This window comes from Topomyia yanbarensis, chromosome 3 (genome assembly GCF_030247195.1).
Source record: "Topomyia yanbarensis strain Yona2022 chromosome 3, ASM3024719v1, whole genome shotgun sequence".
NCBI classification, from domain to species: domain Eukaryota; kingdom Metazoa; phylum Arthropoda; class Insecta; order Diptera; family Culicidae; genus Topomyia; species Topomyia yanbarensis.
This window is the reverse complement of record NC_080672.1, coordinates 364,871,070-364,898,546: the sequence shown is the minus strand read 5'-3', so window position 1 is coordinate 364,898,546 and position 27,477 is coordinate 364,871,070. Positions and strand designations below refer to the sequence as shown.

Genomic DNA, 27,477 nt, shown 5'->3' with positions numbered 1-27,477 from the left:
ATTCATTCGGCTCTGCTTCTAACAAATACCATTCAGTGATTGTGGTTTCCGAAATGCAACTTAGCGATGAATCAATCACTCAAAGGTAATATAAAACCCAATAAAAGTCCAATTATCGAAATGCTACTTCACCGCAGCAGTAGTCCATCATCTAACTAATCAGTCACAAAACAAACAGAGCGGCTTTCTTCATCATGCGAATGCGCCCGGAAGGTGTTTCAAATCTTTTCGATCACCAAACTCGTTTATAACGCGCTAAATCAGTCATTTCCTGCGATACCCGACCGGCTCCGGCGATTGAGAGAAAGCCGCGATCAAGATTTTGTTTTGTTTAATTGGCTGCCATCACAATCAGATGCAGTTCTCTTCGATTGCCTTAATTAGAATTTTGATGACCACCGGAAGGCACCTCCGAATAAAGTTGAAGTGTTTACGGTTAGGACCGAAAGTTCCCGCAGAAGACGCCACTGCTACCGTAGATTAATTCAATTATTACGGCAAACTACGATTCAACGAGACAATTCAGGCAGCAATCACGTGCGATGACAGAGCGAAAAACGTAAAATCCGCGTGACGAACGTTCACCTACAACGGTTCGAATAGGTGAGAGGAAAGACGGCAATAATAAATGGAATTAAGCTTTTTTCTCCCGCACTTACAATACATACCATTCCGATGAAGAGATAAATTTAATTCATCAATAATAATAAGAACCTATCTGATTTTGTTTCAGGATTGTCATCCTTCGTTCTGGCGATTATTAATTCCAACTACCGTTCGATAATAATCATCGTCGGCTGCAATCAACGGACTGTTTTGGTGAGCTTTATCATTCCACACAAGTTGAGGTTATGTCATTCGCACAAACACTAAGCTCTGCCTACTTGGGTGGACATATGTTCTGGACTCGAACATCGTGTCCACTTCCTCGCACAAACTCACCGACCAAAGCAGCAATGGTGCAGCGATGATGTATGATTATCACATTTGACCGTCACGCTACTGTCGGCAAAGTTCCAACCACCCAAGCCAAACCCCAAAACTGTGAATATAAATGGCCCCGCGAAATGCCCAAAACGATTCAGATGGCCAAACGGAGATAGCAGGCAAAGACAACAACGAGCAAATTATACCTTTCGCAAGGCGGTGGCAGGAGACAAAATTACAATACTTTCGTGATTGTTTCTGTTTGCAAACCCTCCTGGTGCCTGGATGCAGAAAAGGCCATTTGCGTGAGCAGCACTGTCACGGTGCGGTCAGCAGCAGCACAAAGGAAACACGTGTTTGAAACACCAAAGAGGGAGAACGTGGACAAATTAACCCGCATGCTTTGTCTCGCGTCCTCACATTTTAAACCTGTCACTTTTGCTGTGGCAAACAGTTGTGACGTCTTTGTTGTGATACGTTAAAAATTGTGGAACTAACACAAAACATAAAAAAAATGTAACTTGTTCCACCTTCATTCTGGATGCTGCCGGTGTCAAGGTAGGTAGGTAGCATCAGATATTCAAAAATTGATCTATGATGAATCCCATTAAAGTCACACCACGCCACGCCACGATATCCATTCGACTCTCAATTTATTCACAGCGGGAGAGCGGGATTGCGATCTTCCATTTTTGATAAATGACCCACAAAACCACGCGGCAGTATGGGATTCGGCAGCGCAGCTGTCAGGTTCCCAGTCCGATTGGTTCGATATGAACGAGAATCGAAATGCGGTGAAGTTTCACATAAACGGCTAAATTATGTGCACCAAATTATGTCAGAATCGGAATGGAATGCCAATAAATAACTTAGTGCAGAAAAAACACGATTTCGAATCATCCCGAAGATAAAAAAGACCATTGCCCGAATTATGATGAATAAACTACTTTCGTAAGCGATGGGTGGAGGGTACTTGAAAATGTTCCGAAACAACGACTCGAAATGAATAATTCAACAGGATACTCTTCAGCACCAAACTCGATCTGAATGAAGGAAGCGCGGATGCTACAAGTTGCCACCGCAAAAAAAAAGAACAAAATTCGGAACCACCAAGTAACCGTTATCTGTCTCTGGCTATCGCTTCGTCCAAATTCGAACCTCATGTTCATCGTGGAAGATTGCGGCACCAGAAGAAGGATCCATTGCGGCTACCACATCATGAATGATTTGGGTCCGGATTGATCGCCGCGGAGGTCCCCTAGAAGGAAGGCTGTTTTTCATTGGAAAATGTGTGGTTTGATGCGATCGTTCGAAAAAGTAAAGGGTTTTAGTATATAATGATCGTATATGCCAAAAGTTAAAGATAATTTTTTTGATTGAGCATTTAGAGAAATTGGTTGTAAAATTAGTAGATAACTACGCCGTCAGAGGTGGTAAAAAGAAGATAACTCGTTGTATGCGGGGCTATCATCAAATAAGCTCAAATTTTTGGTAATTTCTACTCAAATTCAATTAAATGTGGACTTTTCCAAATTTTGGGTAACTTCTACTCAAATTCAATTCCCCGGCTAACCTCCATTCCGCCCTCGCTGGGAAGGATAAGCCGAAAGAGCCTTGCTCTCCTTCCCAGCTAATAGCCAAGGAGGGCGAAGCAGGGTGGACAGCGGCTCCCCCTGGGAAGAACACTGCGGTGTCGTGCGGGATTCTTTGCGGGGAGCAAAAAATCCGGTGATTCGTCACCACCGTCACTAGGAAGGTTCCGAGAAAGGAGCAAAGCTCACCTCCCTGGCTAATTGTTAAGGACCGCTGCCGGAGCAACCAACGACCACAGGAGAACGCGGTCGTTGTAGTCCCGGCCGGTCGGAAGCAACCGTCCGCCTTCCCGCCATCGTCAACAGCAGCGGACCGTAAGAAACGACCAGTGAAGTTGTTGAGGAAGAATGCACGGTAAAAGTAATTTATTTATCTTCTTGGTAAGAGCTCGACTGTTTTGTAATATATTCTTGTTGGATTTATTTCGGCTAAGCAGTGATTTACTATTTTTGAACTTCGATTTTATTTATCCGACGTTTCGGCACTGTATAGCGCCATCTTCAGGGGAAGCTATGGGTAACATAGTTACATGCATTAACTTAACTTTAAACATCGAACACAAAGGGTTACTTACAATAATATAGTTCGTATACAATTTTTAATTTTTTTTTGCACTAGCTTGTCATAGGAATTTAGCGAGTAGTTTTTCATCCTAAAATAGTTATAGTAGATTTAAAATTGAACTTTTGTATAAAAATCACTAGCTTACAAAATAAATTATCTCTCTCCTGAGGTTCTTTTGGAAACAATCTGGCGGATAAAATGGCTTGGTAAAAATTTTTTGGGTGCTATTTGTCTTTTTGTGTATTATTGTCTTTGGCTATGGTTTGTGGGTAATTTATTTATTTGTTCTCTTTTTTGTTGTTATAAAAATTCTAAATTCTGTAAAGGCACCTAGGTCGCCCTGAAAAGAAGGGTTCGCCAGGCAATCAGAACCCAAGTAGTGGGCAAACCACTACTTACATCGAATATATTCACAAGGTATCTTTGGACGAATTGTTTGTCAGAATATTTCCCAAAAATCTGATAAAAATCAAAATTAGGCATGGCTTACTACGATCAAACTAAAAAAAACTTTTTATACTGACTGGCAGTGAGCGTGAGATTTTGAACGTCGCTTCCTGAACGTAACGATTTTACTTTTATTTTTTAACTATTTTCTAAAAATCAGTTACAACATTCTTGTAAAATATTTTAAGGTGTGCTAACACATCAACACAAATAAAAGAATAATTCATGTTTTTATAGGATTATGAATGTTTTCGAAACCAGCATAACGTAAAATCCAACCAAATCCCTTATTGGAAATTTGATCCAAGTTTCTCATATTTTTTTCCATTTTTTCATTCCTTCGTGGATTTATTTTATTACCTTTCTCAATAGAAAGGTATTGCAATTGCTCTGAAAACCGACTTTTTAATGGAGGGCCGAGTGACATATACCATTCGATTCAGTTCGTCGAGTACGGCAAATGTTTGTGCGTGTGCATGTATGAATGTGTGTGTATGTGACCAAAAATGTCACTCATTTTTCTCAGAGATGGCTGAACCGATTTTGACAAACTTAGTCTCAAATGAAAAATGCAACGTTCCCATAGGCTGCCATTGAATTTCTAATGGATCCGACTTCCAGTTCCGGAATTACAGGGTGATGAGTACGAACACGCAGAAAATGTCGATTTTAATAAATTCTGCAATGAATGTATAAAGGTGAATTTTTTTCCAAAATATGACCACAACTGCTTCGATTTGTAGTATTAGGTCACTAACATCCATTCAAAGTCTATTTGGCCACATTGGCCACCATCATCGGTTCCGGAAGCCACGTCGGAAGTATCTAAATTCAGAATAACAGTCACATCGGTTTCTCGGAGAAGGCTAGACCGGAGTTCGAAAAAATTGACACCCCCATATGAATGATGAATGTGGGATGCATTAAGTGTATAAAATTTCCCCTTCTATTATTATTCTAAACCTGTCAAACCATCCATTCTGAGCTACGACGATTCATGCGTTCATTTATTCATTCCTTCTGGATTTCAACGAAGTCGTTCGTGTAATGCGAATAGTTCATTTTAACGTCAGTCGGTGTCGTTTGTTTTATCAGCACTAACTTGACGCATTCAATTCATTTTCGTGTTGGTGATCTGAATGTTGTGGAAAAAATCCGTTTCATTTACATTGACTGAATTTTTTTGTTTTTTTGCGACTGGCGAAACATACCCGAAAATGGCGGAAGAAAATACTTTGACGACGGTTAAAGATGCCAAAAGACGAGCTGGTAACAAGCGCTCCAATGCTGATATTGCTGCTGAATTTGTGGTTCAATATGGAGAGAAAGCTTTTCTGCAAGATAGATGCTGGAAGCGATTGTTCGTACATGCAGGTCAAATACGATGTTGGAAACTTTATTCGCCATTTCCGAGCTCGGCATGCGGCGAGGGCAAACGCAGTTGGCCTGCTGAAAGAGTATGATCCATCGTCGAAAAAGCCGAGGCTTATCGCAAAGCGCCCTATTTCTATCGACAAGCCTTTACTCCTCGATTCCGCTATAAAAATGGTATCATATCACCAGCTGCCGCTAGCATGTTTTGAATGGCAAGGAATCCGACAAATTTTTGAACCCATAGGAGCTGCAGTTGGATGTAAAATAAATCCAACCAACATAAAGGTACACATGCAAAACATCGCACACAGAATCGGAGACCTTTTAATAGAAGAGATGAAGAATAAGTTGGTTTCGGTAAAAATTGATTCAGCCTCACGCTTCCATCGACACATTCTCGGCATCAATGCACAATACGTGCTCAACAGCAAAGTTGTTATAAGAACTCTTGGTAAGTCAATAATACTGCAAAAAATTATCACCTCAAAACAAACGAGTTTTTACTTTTCAGCTATGATTGAAGTTAAGGAAAGCCAAACTGCCGCTTTTTTGAAAGTAAAGATCTTGGAAACATTGCGTAGTTTCGGAGTGCCTATCCAGCAGATATTCTCCATAACTTCCGACAACGGTGCTAACATGTTGGCGGCCGTTCGATTGCTAAAGACAGAATTAGAGCAAACGTTGTTGGAAGAATTCGAAGAAGATAATGACGACACAGAACAACGCGACCTAACAGATGAACTATGCACTGAGTTCAGCTGGCCATATTGGATGTGGTCAAAAGAAGTGACGAATCTGTCAAGAAGGTTACTGGAGTGGCAAAAAAATGCAAGCTTACCAGATACAAGACACATTTTGAGCTTCGGAACGCCCAATATCCACCAGTTTGGAGTCAAACTCGCTGGGGTGGGATTTACAAAATGCTCGAGTCGTTCAGAGAACAGAAAAAGTTCATTACTGAACTTTCTGAGCAATTCCCAGAGCTTGGTAAGTTTTCCCATATTAACTTGTATATCATTAGCTGTTCTTCTAGTTTGGTGAAAATGTGTCTTTTGGAATGAGCTATTCCTTTTCTAGATCTCAATAATAGCTGGGAATTTATAGAGAACTATGTCGACGCGTTCAAACCTGTACATATTTGCACAAAAAATATGCAGGTTGGCAATGTTTCCCTCCCTGACTTCTACATGGCATGGTTGCTGGCTATCAGTGAGGTTCAAAAAATTGGAAACAATCCTTTTGCTTTGGAGCTGGTAGAAGTGTTGACGAGTCGGTTGAGTAACCTTCGTGACTCCCGAGCATTTAAAATGTCGCTCTATTTAGATCCTAGATATAACTATTTGGGATCTAACATATTTACGTGCGATGAAAAAGTGCATGTTCAGGTGTGCATCAAACTTTCTTATTTTTATTATTCGTTATTAACGATTGTTTCTATCTCTGCAGGAATACATGATTGACACCTGGAACCGGCTTGCTGAACTTGATCCATTTCCAAGCTCAAGCCGAACTAATGAACCAGAAGCAGAGGCTAAAAATGATGAGTTTGATCAATTTCTCACCAGTTTATTTAGGGGTTCAATGCCAGTCGAGTCTGGTCAAAAGCATTCCAAATTTTTACAACAGCTGAAGGCTCTGGAAGTGGAGCCACGACAAAGTCACAACTATGACTTATTCCAGCATTGGATTAACCGAATGCAAACACACCAGGAACTCTCCAGAGTTGCAATGGTTGTTTTGGCGGTTCCATCGAATCAAGTCTCAGTAGAGAGAGCTTTCAGTGCTCTTGGACTGGTTCTATCTAATCGTCGTACCTGGCTTGCAGAAGACACCCTTGCCAACATACTCCTGGTTAAACTTAACAGAGAGCTCTTTGACCAAGCGATGCCAAATTTATATAACTGGAAAGAACCAGATATTTCCATTTAACTAAAGTAATAGACTTTAATTTAAGAATGTTTCATGTACATAATTTAATTTATTTTCATTTTCTATAATGTTAGTTTAATTTTATTTTCTAATCTTTTTGCTTTTCTGGATTCTTTATACTTCTAAATCTATATTTTTATTGTTAAATGCCAAAGGAGTACAAATACAATGGAATAAAACAAATGAACAATACACGGGTATTATTTTCGTACACTCAAAGCAAATCACGTGTACAAATAATTATTTGAAGCTTTCATATATTAATCAAGGAATGAACCATTTATTTAAGGTTGCACAGAGAATGCGCGAAATTCGCAATCGAAAAAAACAGTTTTTTTCCACACCGTATGTCAGATCTTCATAAAAATCAATCAGCGTATGTAGAATGTTGTTACAGTACTGCTGATTGATTTTTATGAAGATCTGACATACGGTGTGGAAAAAAACTGCTTTTTTCGTTTGCGAATTTTGCGCATTCTCTGTGCAACCTTAAATCTATCCCCGACGTTAACTGAAATTTAAAACTGTATGCGATCAAATTCTTACATTTCTAATTATTCCAAATTAGAAGGTACTTGACCATAGCTAACCAGACAATCATTGCGGTAATACCCTTCGGCAGGAGAACTATGCTATTAGCGCGAGGTATTTTTAGGCCGCTGATGCTGGCGCATTTTTGGAATCGAATTAAACGTGTAAAAATCAATCGCATTCGGTTTTTGTTGATGTAACACCATAGAATAAGAGTGAAAGAGTATTTTCGTTTTCGACAATATTCTACCATGGTGTGGCAGCGACTACATTCATTCAAACTTGAGTGAAAATAGTTTTGCACCATGGCCAACCAAAACGGTTATACACCCATGTGAAGGTGAGCGTATCGCTAGTAAAAACACTATTGGATACCTATTGATACTACATAATACTTTTTAGCTGACAATTCAAAAAAGAGCAAATGTAAATGGAATGAGCAAACGTTCTTTGAAGTTAGATTTGCTTAACATCATTTTTAGTCAGGATGGGCTTAACCATCCTTTTCATTGTGCCGAGAAATGGCGATCCTATTACCCAAAGTGGTTTATGAAAAACAGAAAATTTTTGTTTTAGGAAAGACCTCCAACAGCGTGTTTACTTAGAGTCGATTTCATCACCCTCCCTTAACTTTCAAACCATAGTTCCCAGTGCGTTAAACCTGGTTTGAAAGACAAGCGGGGGTGAAGAAATCAACCCTACAAAACGATTTCTTCACACACGTACACATACACACAAACACAAACACACACACACACACATAACTTTTAAAGTTGGTTCAAAGCACCGGTAAACCTGGTTTAAAAGTTAAGCGAGGGTGAAGCAATCGGTCCTAAGTGAATTACGCATTGTATCGAGTACTTATTGTGTTGATAGAGACAAATTCCATATCAACATTTGAATAGGGCTAATAAGATTTGTAAACAAACTTTTGTTTTGCTGATTTCTCCTAATTTGTTATCATTTCAACACAGAAAACATTTGAAATTGATTCTACCAAGGATAAAGATGTTGATTTATGTGTATTTTTCATGAAATTCAACTCGGTAGCGGAATAATGAGCGAAATAAGTTTGTTTACAAAAGTCTCATTAGCCCTTTTGAAGAATTACTATTGAATTTTACTTACATTCAATTTGGATTAAACTGAAACTGAAATTATTAGTTTTTCCTCATTATAACTTTCCAGAAAAGTTTTATCTAAAAAATATGTAATTTTGAGTACAATATGTGACTGTCAAGATTACCCTTTTTTGATTTCAATGTGTACAGTTGACTGTTGGGTCTTCTTATCTCAAGCTGGAGCCGTAGTAAATACAGCCTCAAGAAAAGAATCAACTTGACGTCCTACTGTTGTAATGCTTCTGAGTGTCAAAGATGAATAAAGCCTACTAGACCCAAAAATTAAATTTATCGTTGCAATGCTGCTTTCAGAGCTCAACTCAGGTGTTAATGTAGGGTTGACATTAGTGCTGGTTGCCATCTAGGGGAACTGGGGGGAAGCCCGACACCCTGGGTAAGCCCGACACCCCACGACTTTTCCCAGATATCAAATTTTAAATCATACAATAATGACAGGATATTATTAGTACCATTATTTTTGGAATTTCGATACATATCGATGCCATATGGGTTCATAAACGTCAACAAAATAAACAAAACAAGCGAAAGCAAAGTTGATGCGCTTTTGGATGTTATTTTTAGTTGATACATTTTAAGGTTTTAATAACACAAAAGCTTTGAAAATGAACAGTTTTTTTGTCACACATTCTATTCTACTCTCCATATCGTTATTTGTATGTATTGAAGATAAGTTTGAGTATTTCAATACTGTTAATTGAGCATTTAACAAAAATGGGCGCTGTTGGGGTAAGACCGACAGTTTTGGGTGGGGTAAGACCGACACGGTGTTTAGATAATTGGGTTCGTTTTTGATTCGATACAAACGACTGGGTATATTTGTTGTGTTCAATAATACTATAATTACGTCATGTTAATAATTGAAATACACGGAAACTATGTTTTTTGCATTTATTTATCAGTATTGTCTCAAGCCGACCAAAAAAATTAAAAATTAATTGAACGTGATTCATAATAATATTACAAAAAGAAACGAAAAGTATAATCTAATATGAGATTTTGAAATGATATTGATGAAAAAATTTCATTGACCGTCGGATTGTTGATCAACAATGTTCCGAAAAATCACAACACGAACCGGATAGCTTACTACGAAGCGTGCGTCACTTCTAAGTGAATGAGTCCTAGTAACAGCGTATATAATCTGCTTGCAGAATAGCTTTTCCTCGTTAGAATGGCTATACAAGTGGCAATAAAGCTCGAAAGAATTACTTGAGAAAACCTGTACCATAATATAAACCATGCGTTAAACATTATTTATTCATAACACCACGCATTCGAATGCTCTTCCTCTTGCTACGCGATGAAACTACAGAAAGTATGCGTTTGCATCACACATACTCATATACACATAATTGCACGTTATCACACATACACAATACATTGGAAACAATTAGACAGAAAGAAAGATCAAAAGGGGGTCGCTCTTGCCCCTTTGGGGTGTCGGTCTTACCCGCAGCGTTTTTAAAATGACATTTTTCTCCATTTTTTGGCAACCAATAATTTTTAATGAATTCAATTTTTTGAAACGCTGAAAAAATTATATTTTGTTAAGAACCACCTAAACAAGGATTATGCACAGAATATACAATTTTAGGAACTTTGTGGAATTTTAGAAAAATTATTGCGCTTAAGGTGTCGGACTTGCCCCGCGTTCCCCTACTGGTGCCATCATGCTGGCAACCAGTACGCTACCAGCATAATGTAAACGTATGCCATCTGCTGGTACCAGCTGCTGACAAGCGTTGACATTATGCTGGTAGCATGCTGGTTGCCAGCATGCTGACACCAGCAGATGGCAACCAGCACTAATGTAAACTGGGCATAAACAATAGATACAGTGTACTCAGTGGCGTAGCCAGAAATTTGGTTTGGAGGGGGTTTTGATGAAAATCGCAATTTTTTTGAAAAAATGCTAAAATTTAATATGAGTTTGATAAATTATTGAAAACTCAAAACATAAGAAGTCTAACAGATGTAATTCCAGTCTACAAACAAGAAGGATCAACATGGAACAGTTTTCAAACCTCTATAGATTATTTTCTTGTATAATATGCCAATGAAGTCAAAAATTGCGATCTTTTAAAGTGGGATAAATGATCTAAAAAAATTTCAACGTTCAAGATCACCTAATATAATAATCCTTGACTTTGAAGGTTTGACAACTTCGGGAAGTTATCAACATAAAACAGCGCCTGCTTTGATATAGAAATTTTAGTGATTAACTCTCATAGAGGTAATTATGGTGAATTAATTTTTCAAAAATATTAAGAGACATGGTGCCTTCAGCAAAGTTTTTGATAATGTCATTTCAAACAATTTTGTTGAAAATATGAAGGCTACATGAATTCAACATATAGGGATTTAAATGGACTGGGCCTGCTATATTTCTTCTTAGTGAATAAAAATTTAGGTGAAAACTATTTTTTTCAGCGCTACGGATAAAATTGTTTGAAACAACACAAAACCTATAACTACATTATGGATGGATGGAACTGAAACTTGCGTTTCGACTTCATCTCATCAGAATCCGACACTAACTTGGTGGGCGGACTAAGCTTGCGCCGAATTGATGCTAGCTCCTGAAAATGGAATCACTCTTTGTGTTTTTGAGTCCTTTTAATATCTGGGAATTATTTGTTTTATATTCAATTCCCTTATTTTTTTTGTAAGCTTCAAAGGCACCTTGAACGCAATGTGAATTTAATATTTAATTACCGCAGAAGAGATTTATCAAATACAGTAATTTCAGAATAGCTTGTTGTAAAGGTTTTCTACTACTATATTTCGATACTCTGAATATGTGGGATATTTATGTCTTTGACAAAGTTGTTTGAAATAGCACTTTCGAAAACTTTGGTGGAGACATTAAGTCTCGACCCAAACTTGGTTCAAGAGTAATTCTTGTCTATAATTACTTCTAGGAGGATTAACCGTCAAAATTTTTCTATCAGCAGATGAACAGTTTTACGTTTTGAAATTCTTCAATGTTACTTAACATCGAAATTTGGCAGTTTCGAATGAATGTGATCGTGACCGTTAAAAATTTATCGAGCATTAATTTTACTTTTCTTTATTAGTCAACCTCACAACTTGCAGTACTAGAACGTAGTACACAAAATTTTAGTACGCCATTCATTGCATCCTGCTAAGAGGCTATTCATATAGTTGATAATACAACAACAATCCAATGCTCATAAAACCGATCCTGACCTGCTAGAGACAAAATTACATCAGCTTTCAACTAGTTTCTGAAATGTTATTCTTGTTGTAACCCATATTGAATTCTTGTCTAAACTCTACACAATCTAAAAAAATACATTTTCAGCAAATGTTGAAATGTATGTAAGTTTTCGGTAAACAAGCTTATGTTTTATATGCAATCAACCAATTCAAATTTAGATTCCCATTCGAAAAATTGTCTCTAATCCATATTTTGAAGCATCTTTCCAAAAATGAGCTCATAATAATTCAGACAGTTATTTTATTTTACATTGAAGAAATTTGACAACTATGGGATTTTGGCTAAGAGATAAGTTACAAGATCCCCTTCCCATAATTTTCCAAAAGTTCTCATGACGCTCTAAACACAGTTATCAATGTAGTGATCAGAGAATATTTTTCCAAAAATATTTTGTGGAATATTAAATTAAATTCGTCAGCATCAATTTTTTTTCTATCCAATTAATTTTGGTTTGGGGGGGGGGGGCTTAACCCCCAAAACCTCCCCCTGGCTACGCCACTGACTGTACTGAGATGAAAAGTCTCATTAGCTTCAAGCTTGAGCGGTCATAACGACCAGTGTAGTATACTGCAAAATCAAACCCCCCGTTAATATATTTTTTAGTCTGAACTCGCAATGCAGTTTTGCGACTACTAAAGACCAACAAACGTGGGGTTAGATTCGGTATCAGAGTTGATTTGATCAGTATAGTAACATACCACGAAAAACCACATTAAATTAGTAAAGAAACTACTCTCTCCCTGCTAGCTCTGGAGTACTTGCAAGTTTTTGTGAATACTGCAACAAACCTTTTGTTCTTTTACATAATTTAAAATATTGCCAGTATTTCAACTTAAAGCTTAGAAGTACAAAACCAATGCTACACTTTAATACACTTGCAGAAATAATCAACAATATCGATCATCATGGCACGCAACTTTTTTCTTGGAGATGCATATTGAGAAATTTCTCTCCATCGGTCGTAAAAATGTACGAAGATTCCTTACATTCATTTCAGTTCAATTGAACTGAAAGGATTTTTAGGTGTTTGTTTACATTCACTGCATGCATGAACGAATGAATGTAGAAGGTAGAGATGGGCGAAACAGTTCACTTCGAAGAACCATTCCCGACTGAACAGTTCTGTAAAAAGAACTAGTTCAGATGAACCGTTCTTCCGTTCAGCTGATAATTTACTTGTATCTAGCGAATGTCTCTCAAAACATTCGATTCTTGGAGAGGAACCAAACAGATGCTGCCCAAACTATTATACCCCTGTATGCTTAACAAGTTCATCAAGGGTAGCGATTTCTTCATGATGTATAACTAGAGAAATAGAGAATGTGATGAGTCGTTCTTCGCCGGTTCCATTCTGGGAGAGCACAGAGAGCGGATTGTGGGACGGCAAGTCGGTTCATTTTCATTCGTTCGCCTAAAAATCGGTCCGAGAAACTCGCCAAACGGCTTTAGGTCAGGTTCAGTTCATTCGCTTTGAAGAGAATTGAGAACTACCGTTCTTTTAAAAAGAACTTCCGTTCGCTCATTCTCTTCGAAGAACCAGTTCACTTGAACCGTTCGCGAACGAATGGCCCATCTCTAGTAGAAGGCAACATAAAAAACGCATTCAAACACTGGAAAATCGAATGCAGTGCAGGCAAATGTTAGTTCACTTCAGCTTCGTCAGGGTAAACTGGTGGTGAATGGAATTTTATCTCACTTGTGGTATATTTTGGGAGATGAAAATGAGTTTTTTTGACTCTGGGCTAGACCGATTCAACTAAACTTGGTCTCAAATGAAAGGTATTGCGTCCCCGTAAATGGCTATTTAATTTCATCCCGATCCGACTTCCGGTTCCGGAGTTACAGGTTGTGGCGTGTGATCACATAGCAAATTGTGATACAAACCGATACTCCGATGAAAGCAAAAAAGGTAAAAATTTCGCTAAAATGTCTCTCAAACTACTTAAATTTGCTGTTCTAGGTCACCGACGGCCAACCAAACTTTCGTTGACTACATTGACCACCATAGACGGTTCCGTGTATATAGTTGTCAAATCATGTATAATAAAATTGTAATGTATACATTTGAAAGCTTTTAATAAATATAAGCAACTAAAAAATTCTCGTGTTCATGATTGAGAAAGGCACAACTGCACCGCTCGGTGGATTAAAACAGGTTTTTCTTCTTCTTTCCGAAAAAAAGTATGTGGTCTCGGTACACTTAAGATTTTCTGTTTTGTTGAGCAGTCTTATTTTACGAGCCTCCAATCACTTTTATCGACCCTTGAAGTGTTTTGTTTGTTTTAGCAAACAGCGTTAAGAAAAATGACAAAATGCATATGCAACATGTTTAGACGACATGGCTCTATGAATGTCAAAGGTATAATAAAACTAATAAAGGCGCGTCTGTTAGTAAATATCCAAAGTAGCCCCGCACGACGGTACTGACACATCCACATCCAACGGTATATTTCGTTTCGCGAAACAAACGCTTCTACTAGATTGATGATCTGAAACATAATCAGCGCCCTATGTCTAACATGGTGAAATCCTAGGGTGTAAACAGATGGCCATTAGACCTTTCCACATTTTGAAAAAGTTTTTAAATATACATGGGTCAGCTCAGATTTTTGTTCTAGGTGTGAATTTTAGAACTTTCACCAAAAATGACGTTATTTGGACATGATTTAGAGGTGTCTCCAATCAAAAATCGTGTTTTTGCTATGTTTCCATAGGAAGATCCCTTACACTCTAATATAATAGACCCTACATGCTCACATATCATCAAAGGTTGTTCATTAGACATATCTTAACATGTTTAAACAAGTGAACATAGCACTAATCACAATAGAAAATTAGTTAAATGGATTTTTATATAGAAAAACCTGTTTTAATCCACCTAGAGGTGCAATTGTGCCTTTCTCATTTCTCCAAACTATGATTTAATAGCTGGTTCGTACAATATAATATTATGGAAATGTCTTTCATTCTTATTACACTTGGTAAGTATATATAAGAGCACCTTTTTGCATTCATCGAGGTATCGGTTTGAATCGGAGTTTTCTATGTGACCGCACTCCACAACCCGTAACTCCGGAGCCGGAAGTCGGATGAAGATGGAATTTAATATCAGTTTCCGGGGACGCAACACCTTTCATTTGAGACTAAGTTGATCAAATCGGTCTAGCCATTTTCGAGAAACCAATATAACCGTTATTCTGAATGTGGATGCTTCTGGATCCGTCGATGGTGGCCAGTGTGGCCAAAGAGACTTTGAATGACTGTTGGTGACCTAGATCTACAAATTCAACAGTTGTGTTTTCATTTTGGAAAAAAATCACCTTTTTACATTCATCGCAGAATTCGTTAGAGTCGGAATTTGCTGCGTGATCGTACGTATCACCCTGTAATTCAGGAACCAGAACTCGGATCCACACAAAATTCAACAGCAGCTGATGGACCTTTCATTTAAAATCAAGTTTGTCAAAATCGGTTCAGAAAATTCCGAGAAACCGATGTGGACAAATCAACAAATTTTGTTTTGTAACCATATTATTCAACTCGTAATCCGGAACAAGATGTCGGTTGAAAATGAAATTCAATAACAATACCTTTCATCTGGGAATATTATACCTTTCATCTGAATCTTAGTTTGTAAAAATCCGTTCAGCCATTTCCGAGAAACCGATGTGGACATTTTGTTAACAAATCTGCACATACACACATACATACATACATACATACATACACACATACATACACACAGATATTTTGCGATCTCGGCGAACTGAGTCGAATGTTATATGAGACTCGGCCCTCCGGGCCTCGGTTAGAAAGTCGGTTTTTGGAGCAATTGCATAAACTTTCTATATAAGAAAGGCAAAAGAATAATATTTAATTAGCTTAATCAGCATGAGTTCAATGTTATCTTCCTGTGATTATATTTTGAAATGTTGGTGGAATGGGTTTGAAAGTGCAGGGAATGGGTAGAGTGGGAGTGGAGGATGCGTCAGAAATCCTTCATCTTATTTCGGTATACAGGGTGGATGAAGGAAATGCGGGCGTGAGGGTGGTCCAAGGGGAGGGGAGTGATGAAGGAGGGAGTTGTCCGGGCAAGGCGGGGGGGGGGGGGAGGGGCGGCGACGCAATACTCAACTGCATATTTTGCCGTCCATTTGAGACTTGGTTTGAGAAAATCGGTTCAGTCATCCCCGATGAACCGATGTGACTTTAATTGTGGAATATGCCCGGAATTCCGGACTTCCGGAATCGTCGATAGTGGACAATATATTCAAAGAATGTTTGATTGGCAATCAGTAATCTAGATCTGCGATTAGAAGTAATTTGGTGACCATTTTAATAGTTTTTAGCCTCTGAGGTATTACGATTGTACCGATTTATATGGGAAATTCCAGTGTATCCTTACTAACACCCCTGTAACTCCGGAAGCAAGAGTCAGAACCGAATGAAATTCAGCAGCAGTCACTGGTATTACTGCATCTTTCATTTGAAATCAAGTTTGTAAAAATCGGTAGAGAATTCGTTGGGGAATGGGTGTGATATTAGCTTAGGAACTTGGCGGGTTCCCCGGGGGCGTCATGAACCGTCATAGGTGGCCAATGTGGTCAAAGCTGCTTTGATTGACCATTAGTGATCCAGACCCGCAAACCAGAGTAATGTTACATCAATTTTAATATGTTTTACATCATCATCATGGTGGTACCATTTTATATGGGAATTTGCTGTGTGACCGCACTCTTCAACCCGTAACTCCGGAACCGGAAGTCGGATCAACTAAAAATTCAATAGCAGCTTATGGGAGCGTTATACCTTTCAGATGAAACTAAGTTTGCAAAAATCGGTTCAGCCATCTCTGAGAAAATTGTGTGAGTTTAAATGACACACACACACATACACGCACACACACATACATACACACAGACATTTGCCGATCTCGACGAACTGAATCGAATGGTGTATGATACTCGGCCCTCCGGGCCTCGGTTAAAAAGTCGATTTTTACAGTGATTGTATAGCCTTTCTTTATATGAGAAAGGCAAAAAGGTGCGAAATCGCTATCATTTGGGACTAAGTTTGTGAAAATCGGGCCAACCATTTCCGGGAAACTGATGTGAGTTCGTAAATTTTGAAAGATGGCCGCTTTTCCCGGGCACTTCCGGAACCGTCTATGGTGGTCAATGTAGTCAACGAAAGTTTGGTTGGCCGTCGGTGACCTAGAACAGCAAATTTAAGTAGTTTGAGAGACATTTTAGCGAAATTTTTACCTTTTTTGCTTTCATCGGAGTATCGGTTTGAATCGCAATTTGCTATGTGATCGCACGCCACAACCTGTAACTCCGGAACCGGAAGTCGGATCGGGATGAAATTAAATAGCCATTTACGGGGACGCAATACCTTTCATTTGAGGCCAAGTTTAGTCGAATCGGTCTAGCCATCTCCGAGAAACCGATGTGACTGTTATTCTGAATTTAGATACTTCCGCCGGGGCTTCCGGAACCGAGGATGGTGGCCAATGTGGCCAAATAGACTTTGAATGGATGTTAGTGACCTAATACTACAAATCGAAGCAGTTGTGGTCATATTTTGGAAAAAATTTCACCTTTATACGTTCATTGCAGAATTTATTAAAATCGACATTTTCTGCGTGTTCGTACTTATCACCCTGTAATTCCGGAACCGGAAATCGGATCCATTAGAAATTCAATAGCAGCCTATGGGAACGTTGCACCTTTCATTTGAGACTAAGTTTGTCAAAATCGGTTCAGCCATCTCTGAGAAAAATGAGTGACATTTTTGGTCACATACACACACACATACGCACATACACACACACACATACATACACACATACATACACACACAGACATTTGCCGAACTCGACGAACTGAATCGAATGGTATATGTCACTAGGCCCTCCGGGCCTCCGTTAAAAAGTCGGTCTTCAGAGCAATTGCAATACCTTTCTATTGAGAAAGGCAAAAAACATAAATGCTGACAATTTCATTTGACGTCTTCAATCTACACTTGTATAAAAACCACAGTATACTTGAACCAACCGTCAAAAAGACGCTCCGCAAAATAAGACAAACAAATTTATATTCAAAAAAGCAGTTTTAGGAAAGTGATGATAATACAAATGCTGTAAGTCACTTACTTTTCATAACTTTTACAAAAAGATTTCAATTTACATTATCAAATTAAAATAGGACGATACTTTCCGCTCTAAAAATAAGACACTTACGCTGTTCACACAAACACATACTAGACAAACAAACGTAACCTATTGTAAGTATTTCCAACAAATCATTCAAAGTGCTCCTAACGGAAATTATTTCTTATATGTAACAAACTTTACCAGATTCCTGTGAAGAAGACAAAATAAATTGTCGAAACGTTGGATAACATAAACATACGTCGTTTGTGCTGCATTATTTGACTGAATCGCCGAAAACCGTTTTACAAAATATTCTGGAACAGCCGACAGGCTACAAAATGGAATGTGCTTTATTTATATGTATTGATGTCAAAAGATATTATTTTGTTTGTTTATAGAAAACGTCAATAACTTTCACGATTTTGTAGCAGACGGTTTCAGCAAACATTTTTGCTAAATTATTGAAATACTTTTTTTGTCCACGTATGTCCACTATGTTTCAAGGCAATTTGTGTTCCTTGAACGATTCTCTATTTGGAAATCAATCGAACTCTTGCCCGAATTTGCCCGTTTTTTAGTAATCTTTGATTAAGTGGAGACGGATTATATGATTTTCAGTTTACAATTTAGACTCGTACTTTTAATTACTGCTGCACCTCCGGTTGAAATAGCGAGTCGCACAATACTGCGTTTTGAACAGGAAGAATTGAGTATATAGTAGTGAAAATTTCATCGATATTCATAAACATTTTCAAAAGTTATCAAAAGTGGAACGCAAGAAACGTAAATAATTTTGGTCGTTCATATTGAAAACCAAAGAGGTCAAAAGAAATAAACGCCAAAGGTCCCAAATTTCAAAAATCGATTGCGAATATCATGGTTAAAAGTTACCGGGAAACTATGACGTTTGATCATGCAATGCAAAACAAATCTAGAAGTGAAATATATGACTAGATTTTACGAGCGAAAATCAGTAGAGTAGTGCAAAAGAATACTGGGATCTCCGGCCGTGAATTTGGTTAAAAATCTCACTTTGGCGTACACTCCAGCTTGGCGAATTTGTTTGTGAGAAGGCTATCAGTCGTAGTATGTCAGCAAGCATGACAACAAAACGTAGTTGCTCACAACTATACCAGGAAGCAGTACAAGCATGTTCTAACCAAGCATAACGCATGCATTTAAATAGACGCTTCATCATAAAAATGGACTTTGGACAAATCCTCGGTCTAATAATTTAAATAAAGCTATGAATCTTAGGGAATTTCACTTGTCTTCGTATTTTTGTCATATTCATTTTTTAGTTACTACAATTTGCATGCTAACTTGTTGTCAATTTTCAATCCATGCATCTCGTTGCATAATCGGCTTATTTTCTATAATTTTAAAAAATACTATTTTTTGTTCTTTGAGAAATATGTGCATGGGACTGCAATTGAATAATAATCGTACAGAGAGTTGAACAGTTTTATAACTATGTTGTATAATATTTCAAAATACATAGATTGAAATGACTAATAACATCAATTCTCATAAAAGCTACATCATCTAGACACCCAAATATCTTATTGCGTACAAATCAACAAATTATATCATTTAACTATACACCATTTGAAATTCGATACATTATAAACGGTATTGGCATACAATGGAAACCATCAAAACCATTCATTCGTGAAAATTTAATTATATTTATATTAAAATGCCGGCCATTTTCTATCCGCCCTTTTTGAATTTCGAAAATCTGACATCAAAATCGTAATCTGCGCCCCAAAAAACCGTGGTATGTACCTTTGTAGATCAATCAAAACCATTTTCGACTTTTGGCCAGGTTTTTAGGGAAATCCGCCACTGTGCGACGTAAAATGAGTTGAACATATAATTTCGGCGCTTACCGGATAAGTGCAAGAGCTGCGTTCATTTATGTACCACTGGATAGGGAACTTTGAAAAAGGTGGTAAAACCACAGGTAAAACTTCCGGTTGCACCAAAATAGCTCAGGCATGCGGAAACAACACATTTTTTCATTTCTGAAATATAACCAATGTCAGCGATTATAAAACTATTTAAGTAACGTCAGATTTTTGTAGTTATATTTGATAGATTTCTATAACTAACCTAACGTTTTTCTTGCCATTTTGGATTTCCAGTTGAAGATATTAGAGAATTTTTCTTGAACACCAAAAATTCATCGTATTTTGACGGATGTCAAATTTCCCATCATCATTGTTACATAGTGCCATCTGTGAGTCAATCACGCTTTGATTCGCCAATAGCCTTCTTCAACTTTTTCTCAATAATTTGTTCAAACCAAATGAGCCACAAATTTCGAGAGAGCCTTTAGCCCCCTAGCCCCCCCCCCCTCTCTGGCTATGTGCCTGTATCGAAGCTTGTCGAAACGTGAACCGATCCTTCAGAGTAGCCGTCCAACTTGACATACATTCCTTTCCAGCCACCCTCACAAAGTTTCTTCATTGACTTGTTTCTAGAGTGACCGAATTCAAATGACATTTTATTTGTCAAAACAGTTTGCAGTATATTTTTTTTCCTGAACAGGAAGTTTATACATTTTTAAAAGTAATTCAAAACCTTCATGGGGAGTTTGAACCCCCAACCTCCCCCCCCCCCCCCTTGCACACAGACCTGGCAGGGACTTACGATTCTAAATTGGCTAAAGCTTCAATTAGACGATAGAAGTTTCAATCTCGGTTCCAATACTTTTCCAAGCTGATAAGTCACATGGCAAAAATTAAATTCAAGGTCTAATTCAAATCCTATCACAATAACCTGAAACTTGGCTCATCTTGAAATTTTCTCTTTGTGAGAACCTCCAGTAAAAAAAAGTCCGATGGAGGCTAGGGCCGACTAAAGCATTGAAAGTTCCGGCTGACCAATAATTTTCGATGATTTATTGATTACGAAAATGGGAACCATTGTTAATCAGCCATCTCTCACACTCGTCGCGTTCGTCGCAACATCTACCGTTACCGGCTGCGCACCTCGTTAAGCGTCCGTTTCCCACAGAAAATCGTAGACATTGGGCTCTTTAGATATTATTTTTCTTGCACACCTTCCTCAACCATCACCCAGTTCTAATCGAAACCGGCGTTGCCTAGTTTGAGCAGTATCTTCAGTTGGTCACAATCGGAACTTTAATAATGACAAATAGGTTTTTTAACGAACCGGAACAACGTCAGTAGCGAGAATAGACGAAACCGCTCTATATGACTGCCCAATTACGACAGGTGATATTTCTCATTTCCTTCATTTTCAAGTGGATTTCGGAGCATCATTGCTCTTACTGGCATAGTTCGTGTGTCAATCCAGAGCAGAGAATTGGGTAATAAAATGATGCTATTTCCATTGAAATTGTATTATTGGGAGGACTGCTTCGCAATCCAACCTTGACACTTGTAAAACCGGAGGAACCAAGTCATCAACATTGGACAGACCGTTCGGATGCACAGATAACAGAACGCGCGTATTTCTCAATTACTAGTTTATTAACACAATTTCGCTTTACGTTAACAATAATCAATCGTTGCATACAATATAAAAACAAAAATGCTACTTTCGTCGTCAAATTTACAGGTTGATTCTAGGATTATTGCTGCATTAACTTTATACACATATAACTTCTATTAGAGCACATCGTTTCGAGGACCATTTTAGTACGCTTATTTTTCGAATTACTATTTACACTTCATTAGCTTTTGCACAGTAGTTTTTGCATCCCTAAGAGCTAACAGGAAGAACTTGATTTTCAAGCTACCACTTATTGTTACAGGACAGTGCAACTGCTCGTATCTAGTTTTATTATTTTCTTCAGTTAATAATCTGTCTTCCTAATTCTTTCATACACACGTTCGAGTTTAAGTGAGACTAGATGACCTACACTTTTAGGTAGGCCCTTATTCACATGTTCACATGATTTTCGAATGAATTCGCTTTCCCTTTTCCGCATTATTCTTACCATAAAACTTAATAGTTTAATCACAGACAGAATGTAGTTTTGTTTTCGTCCGAACCGGGACGAAAGCCGTTCCTATTCTTTCCCCCGCGTCGCGTGGTTTCATAAACGACCGTGACACACGACGAAACATTTTGGTTTTGCGCTCCCCTATCGCTATCTGTACAGAGGTCGGTTCCGCGAGGGGACCCAGGGCCCCGCGGTTGCTCGGTGGCGTAGCTACCGTCGTTCTCATCATCTTCGTTTGATCGTTTTCGGACATATACTGAAGAACGGATAGAGATGACAGTGCAGGGAGTAGATCCGTTTCGGGTCCGTTTTCAGATCGAACCCGTCCACCTTGACCACGTTCCACTCGTTCTTCATCCGGGCGTAGCTGAAGGAGACCTGGGAGTAGGAGGAAAAAAGAGTACCTTTAGTTATTGATCTTATTGATTGGTTGTGGATATTACCTGATCGTGAAACGTTTCCGGTCGGATGAACTCCATTGGTTCTAGGTGGGAATGGAACGCATCCACCACGGTTAAAGGAACATTCAGGATGTGCTCTGGAATTGAGTTAAAGAAATGTTCGTTTAAAAACACGTTTAATAATACAGCCTGATCCGTTACTGACTGATCGTTCGCTACAGGAAGTAAGCCATAGCTAGACATATTCTTTCTAAGTAGGCTTCGACAGTTTTTCAATAACGGATCATTCGGTTCGGGTCTTGACAGTTACTGAAGAGTCACTTACCGATGATGAAACCCATGGTGACGTCATCGGGGAAGCGAATCTTATCGCCTATGGCCATGAACTTGCCGCTGCTAGCTATCGGTAACATTTTCAGTGCCAGCGCCCGGCTAATGCAGAATCCGGCTCCACCAGTAGCGAACCAAAAGGTGACCTTTTTGTTCACCTCCGCCGATGACTTGGTCTGAAATGGAAGGATCAAAAATAGTATGTTGAATAGCTGTATACCTGCGAAAATCAAAACGCTTCTTCTTTTTAAAGGAACTGGAAAAGTAAAGGTTCAAGATAAATACAAACAATAAAAGTTGTCATAGTTTCGGAAAAAAATACTTGGTTTGGCAGGCGATTTACACATGTGGTTTGAAAAGTGAAATTTTCGTAACAATGGACTTTGTGAATTAAGATATTTACGTCAAGTAATGTTTGTAAATTGTTGCTGTTCTGGTGAGACCTAGCTTCCTTTCACTACGGGAAAGCTACTCTGAAATGGGATACCTTCAACAACATTCAAGAGTTACTCAACGCAGGCCCGTAGCAAGGATTTTGCTTCGTGAGGGGCTTTAAAATTAATTCATATATGTATAAATTCTGATAATTAAGGATAGTCTCAAAAACCTGAAGAAAATTTTTAAAATGTTCTTAAAAAACAATTCCAAAACTAAAACAGTACCAATAGCATTCTTCGCCTGTTTTAAATATGCTCAACTTCCGCCAGCGGGATACAAAAGTTTCTTCCTGCTTGTAGATTATTTTCGCCAGGAGACATAAGAAGCAGTATATGTCCTGCTGAAGCTTCAAATGGCACTGCTCGCCTTTCGAGTAATGCCACCTTTCAGCCACACATCCCTTTGTCTGATCATAATGACACGTCCCAAGCGCACGGATCACCCGACGATCATGCTTGGATTGACGTGACGGAATCTGAGGAGTAAACTTGCGATGCAGACTCAGTTGACAAACTGGCTATTTATTACCAAAACATCCGAGGGCTCTGCACAAAAATCGATGAACTTTTTCTGTCTATCTCTACCTCTCATTACGACACAATCGTGCTCACCGAGACCTAGTTAGATGATAGGATTCATTCTCGACAACTTTTTGGAGATTTAAATGCTGTTTATAGAAACGATCGCAGTTATAAGAACAGCGGCAAATCTCACGGTGGGGGTGTACTCATCGCTGTATCATTCATATATTAAACAGTTTTATCGATGCAACACCCGTGAAGAATTCGCTTGAACAGCTGTTCGTTAAACTGAAGCTACCTGGAATCAGGAATCAGCAAATATATTCGCTCAAATAGCACGTTCCCTGTTTGTAGTCGGGGATTTGGGCCTTGCCATGTCTTCTCATCATTTCCAGAGCGGAAGGAAGTACAATTGAAGGAGTGAGAAAAATAATAGCCCAAAACAAACAGCAGGTAAGTTAAACTCACAAGTAGTTCAAATCGCCTGCAAGAAAGCCTGAAGCTCTTTACCACATTGAATAAGAATCTTCAGTATGTTTCAGAGTTTCAATCAACATGCCAAACACGGTGTCGTCTATGTAAGGACGGCCGAAAACTCGAAATCACAATTGCGCTACTCTGTTGGAGGGCTGATTCTACCCGGCACATAATCGCGAAAATTTCTCTTTGGCATATAGTACAGTATCTATCTGTCGAGTGAGATTGTTTCAATCTCATTTCACGACAGTAGATACCAGCACCAGCCCGTGTCTCCATAAGAGCGCCAACTACAACTTAGATTTATGACTTCACTCCTGCTATTCATTAAGACTATTTTTTTCAGATAAATTATTCTAATAAATAAATAAAAGAATATAATGCGCTGGTGAAGTAGGAATTCAGGCCGTATCTACCCTTGTTCAAGATGGTCATATTAAAATTGTTGCAAATTTCAAGCCGTTTCTAAAATTTCCGAGTGCAGAAGCCACTTACTTCGGTTTTGTAACAGCACTTCCTCGAGATATTAGATTTGAAGGTTAATCAAGGGACACCTTCAGGCCTTTACTAGGAAGCTTTGGAGAGGAAATAATTTCCTCTTTTGAAAATATATTGGCTTATTGGGAAATGTTCCCTCAACGGGATTGCCAGACTTTAGTCTTTAGTGATCAAGGGAGCGTAGAAATTAGCGGTGACCGGTGGCGTGGCCTCTCTGGTATTGCTTCTCTGAGCGTTTCGTTAAAAGAATATTTGTAATTATTTGTACGCGGAATACATCGAGAGATCATACGGAGTCTTTCTACAGTAGGAAGACTTTTCAGCATCCCCATCGCAAGAATCATTTTCATAATTCTCTTAGTATTTTACACACCTTACCTAGTTTCTACAAAGGGTAACTGTATGGCCCAATTGCACAGTGGTCCAGATCGCTAATTTAGGAGGAATTTTTACTTTCTGACAAACCTGTATAATTTAGCCGTATCATGTCTTAGGATGAATTTGTGTACTTTAGAAGATGCTTCTTTTTATTGGAATAGTTATTAGGGTGGTTCTAATTTATCTAAAATACGAAAATAAACTTTTTACTGATGAAAGATAGAGCTCCACAGTCTTCCACAAAGTTGTAAAGTAACTTATTTTGAATAAATTTGTTGAACATATTAAAGCTCTATCTCTTTTAGTTTTTGTTATACAAGAAATTTAAAAAAAAAAGATTAGGGTGTTCCTGAAAAAAACGTTTTTTTAGTATAACTTTCGTATCTTTTACTTTTTGTTAACACAACCTTTGAACAGCTTATTGAAAACTTCAAGCCGAGTATTTTTCTCCAAGACACCGAAGGTCTAACTTTTTTCTTTAAAAAGTTATGGACACTTTTCGTTAAAAAAATAGCCTATTTCAAGGCTCAATATCGCTGATGCGGGCACCTAAAATTGAATTCTGTTTCCACCACATGAAAGACCATACTTATTAGTATATTTGAGCAAAAATTGGCGAATACGATATTTTTTTAAAATTTGCAATTTAGATTTAAAGTTTGTAGTTTTGCAGGTTCAACGCATTAAAGCATTTACACACATATCGTTGTATTATGAAAAAAGCCACTTTCAAATATCATTTTCTCATCGCAGCAAGCTTTGCATAAGTGAAACGACTGTCAAAAACGTTTTTAATCCACCTAACAGTGTGATGAGACATTTCTTATAACTCTTATCACTCTCTTCGGATATTATATCGTTTGAGAACATTTAGAACTTGATGCTTCGCGATGTTTTTGATAACACATACTACATGGGATAGTGGCAGGACTCAGAGAATCGCTCAAATCAGCATAGGACAACATCAGTGCTAGAAATCTCAAACCAAATCAATGGGAAAGCGAAAAAATCGACTTTTTCTAAAGGTGACTTTCCAGTAGTATCCTTGATTTGAATTATTATCGCTAATCCTAATGCCAAAGAACAAATAAAAACCCCACGAAAACGAACCGTTTGGAAAAATCATCATAATTACTGGAATTTTCATTTTCACGAAACTTTTCGATAACCTTCCGTCACTTGCGTTAATGCAATGGGTGCACAGTGCTCTGAAAATCTAGCGAAATCGTCTTAGGGCACCAGCGGGTCTGTAAAGAATACTAAAAATTAATTTCTATTCCATAATTTTCAGTTCAGCAATTCGAGAGATCGTGCTCACCGCAAGCCATGAAAAATAGACTACGTTGTGAAGCGATGGTCACTATTTATTAAAAAATCACGGTTAAATAAAAAATTAAACTATTAAAAAATTTCAAATAGTTTATAATTTTCACAAACTTATTAGGAAAAATGTTTTAATAAGCTTTCGTAATATTGTGTAGGAAAAAAACTGAAAATTTCAGTATTTTCTATATCTGCATCAAATAAACCCTTAACTATACCAATTAATTGGTCTATGAATTGGAATAGGTTCGCCAAATTTTGGAAGAAGTCTATAAAATAACCCCTTGAAAACTACCTAAAAATTGTTGTAGTTCGATGCAATAAAAAAATCTCCAAAAAAGAAATGTACCTATTAATGTGAAACACAGCGATACAATAAAGACCCATTTTTATCAGTCTCATGGTGTATTTTAGGCTGACAAAATGGGGACATTGACTAAATCGGGCATTTTTTTTCTTTATAATAAACTGAAGCTGTTAAAATATTATTCTCGTCCCTTGATGTAGTCTGATAACTATTTCTGATTATGATGAACTTTTTATTTTCGCATATTTCGCATATCTTCATGATAAGGAAAACATGCTCAAGAAAGGATTTACTCGAATTCAGTCTTGTTCGTCTGCTAGAGCCCATCAAACATATGTTCATATTTGGCTGATAAAATCGGGGTTTCAATGTGTTATATTAGATATTCAGCATTCGAAGAACTTTCTTTTGAACGAGTGTAGAACGACTTTGTTTCTACTTACTTGAAATCAGCGGCGTAGCCAGAAATTCGGTTTGGTGAAAATCGATCATACTGTCCAAATGGCATAATTCCGAAACCGTAATTTTTGAAGTTTTAAAATTATGCAGAATTAATTTTTCAGAAAATAGTAACAGAGTTCGTGTCTTTAGCGAATTTGTTGAGACTTTATTGTAGTCATGAATATTAACCTTAGAAAATTCACCATAAATACTTCTTGGACGATATACCGTCAAAATTATTTTATCAAATGATGCGCTGTTTAACGTTTGTAAAACATATCGAAGATACTAAACCTCCGAAATTGGCGGTTTCAAAATGATGCTATCTTGACCTATAATTGGCATATAACAAAAATCAAATACTCATCAAAATCGATCAGAACCTGCTAGAGTCGAATGGAAATCGTCATTTTTCATAAATTTCTCTCTACATTCGGAAAGTGTTATCCTCGTTATTAATCATATTACGTTTTCGTCTCAACTCG

The 27,477-nt window shown here is 37.9% G+C and overlaps 1 protein-coding gene and 1 pseudogene across 1 annotated transcript in view; one reads left to right on the top strand and one right to left on the bottom strand.

Annotated features, from left to right (window-relative positions):
- The first annotated feature begins 5,418 nt into the window (after nucleotides 1–5,418).
- On the top strand, nucleotides 5,419–6,834 carry LOC131688222 (uncharacterized; annotated as a pseudogene).
- A 14,558-nt stretch (nucleotides 6,835–21,392) lies between these two features.
- The window catches only part of LOC131694082 (fringe glycosyltransferase), a 452,643-nt gene continuing 446,558 nt past the window's right edge, over nucleotides 21,393–27,477 (bottom strand). Inside the window, exons 6-8 of the mRNA XM_058982458.1 lie at nucleotides 22,605–22,785; nucleotides 22,322–22,416; nucleotides 21,393–22,256 (exon numbers count right to left, since the gene is read on the bottom strand). Of these exons, the coding sequence (XP_058838441.1) occupies nucleotides 22,104–22,256; nucleotides 22,322–22,416; nucleotides 22,605–22,785 (429 nt within the window). The 3' untranslated portion in view covers nucleotides 21,393–22,103. The remainder of the gene's footprint in view (nucleotides 22,257–22,321; nucleotides 22,417–22,604; nucleotides 22,786–27,477) is intronic.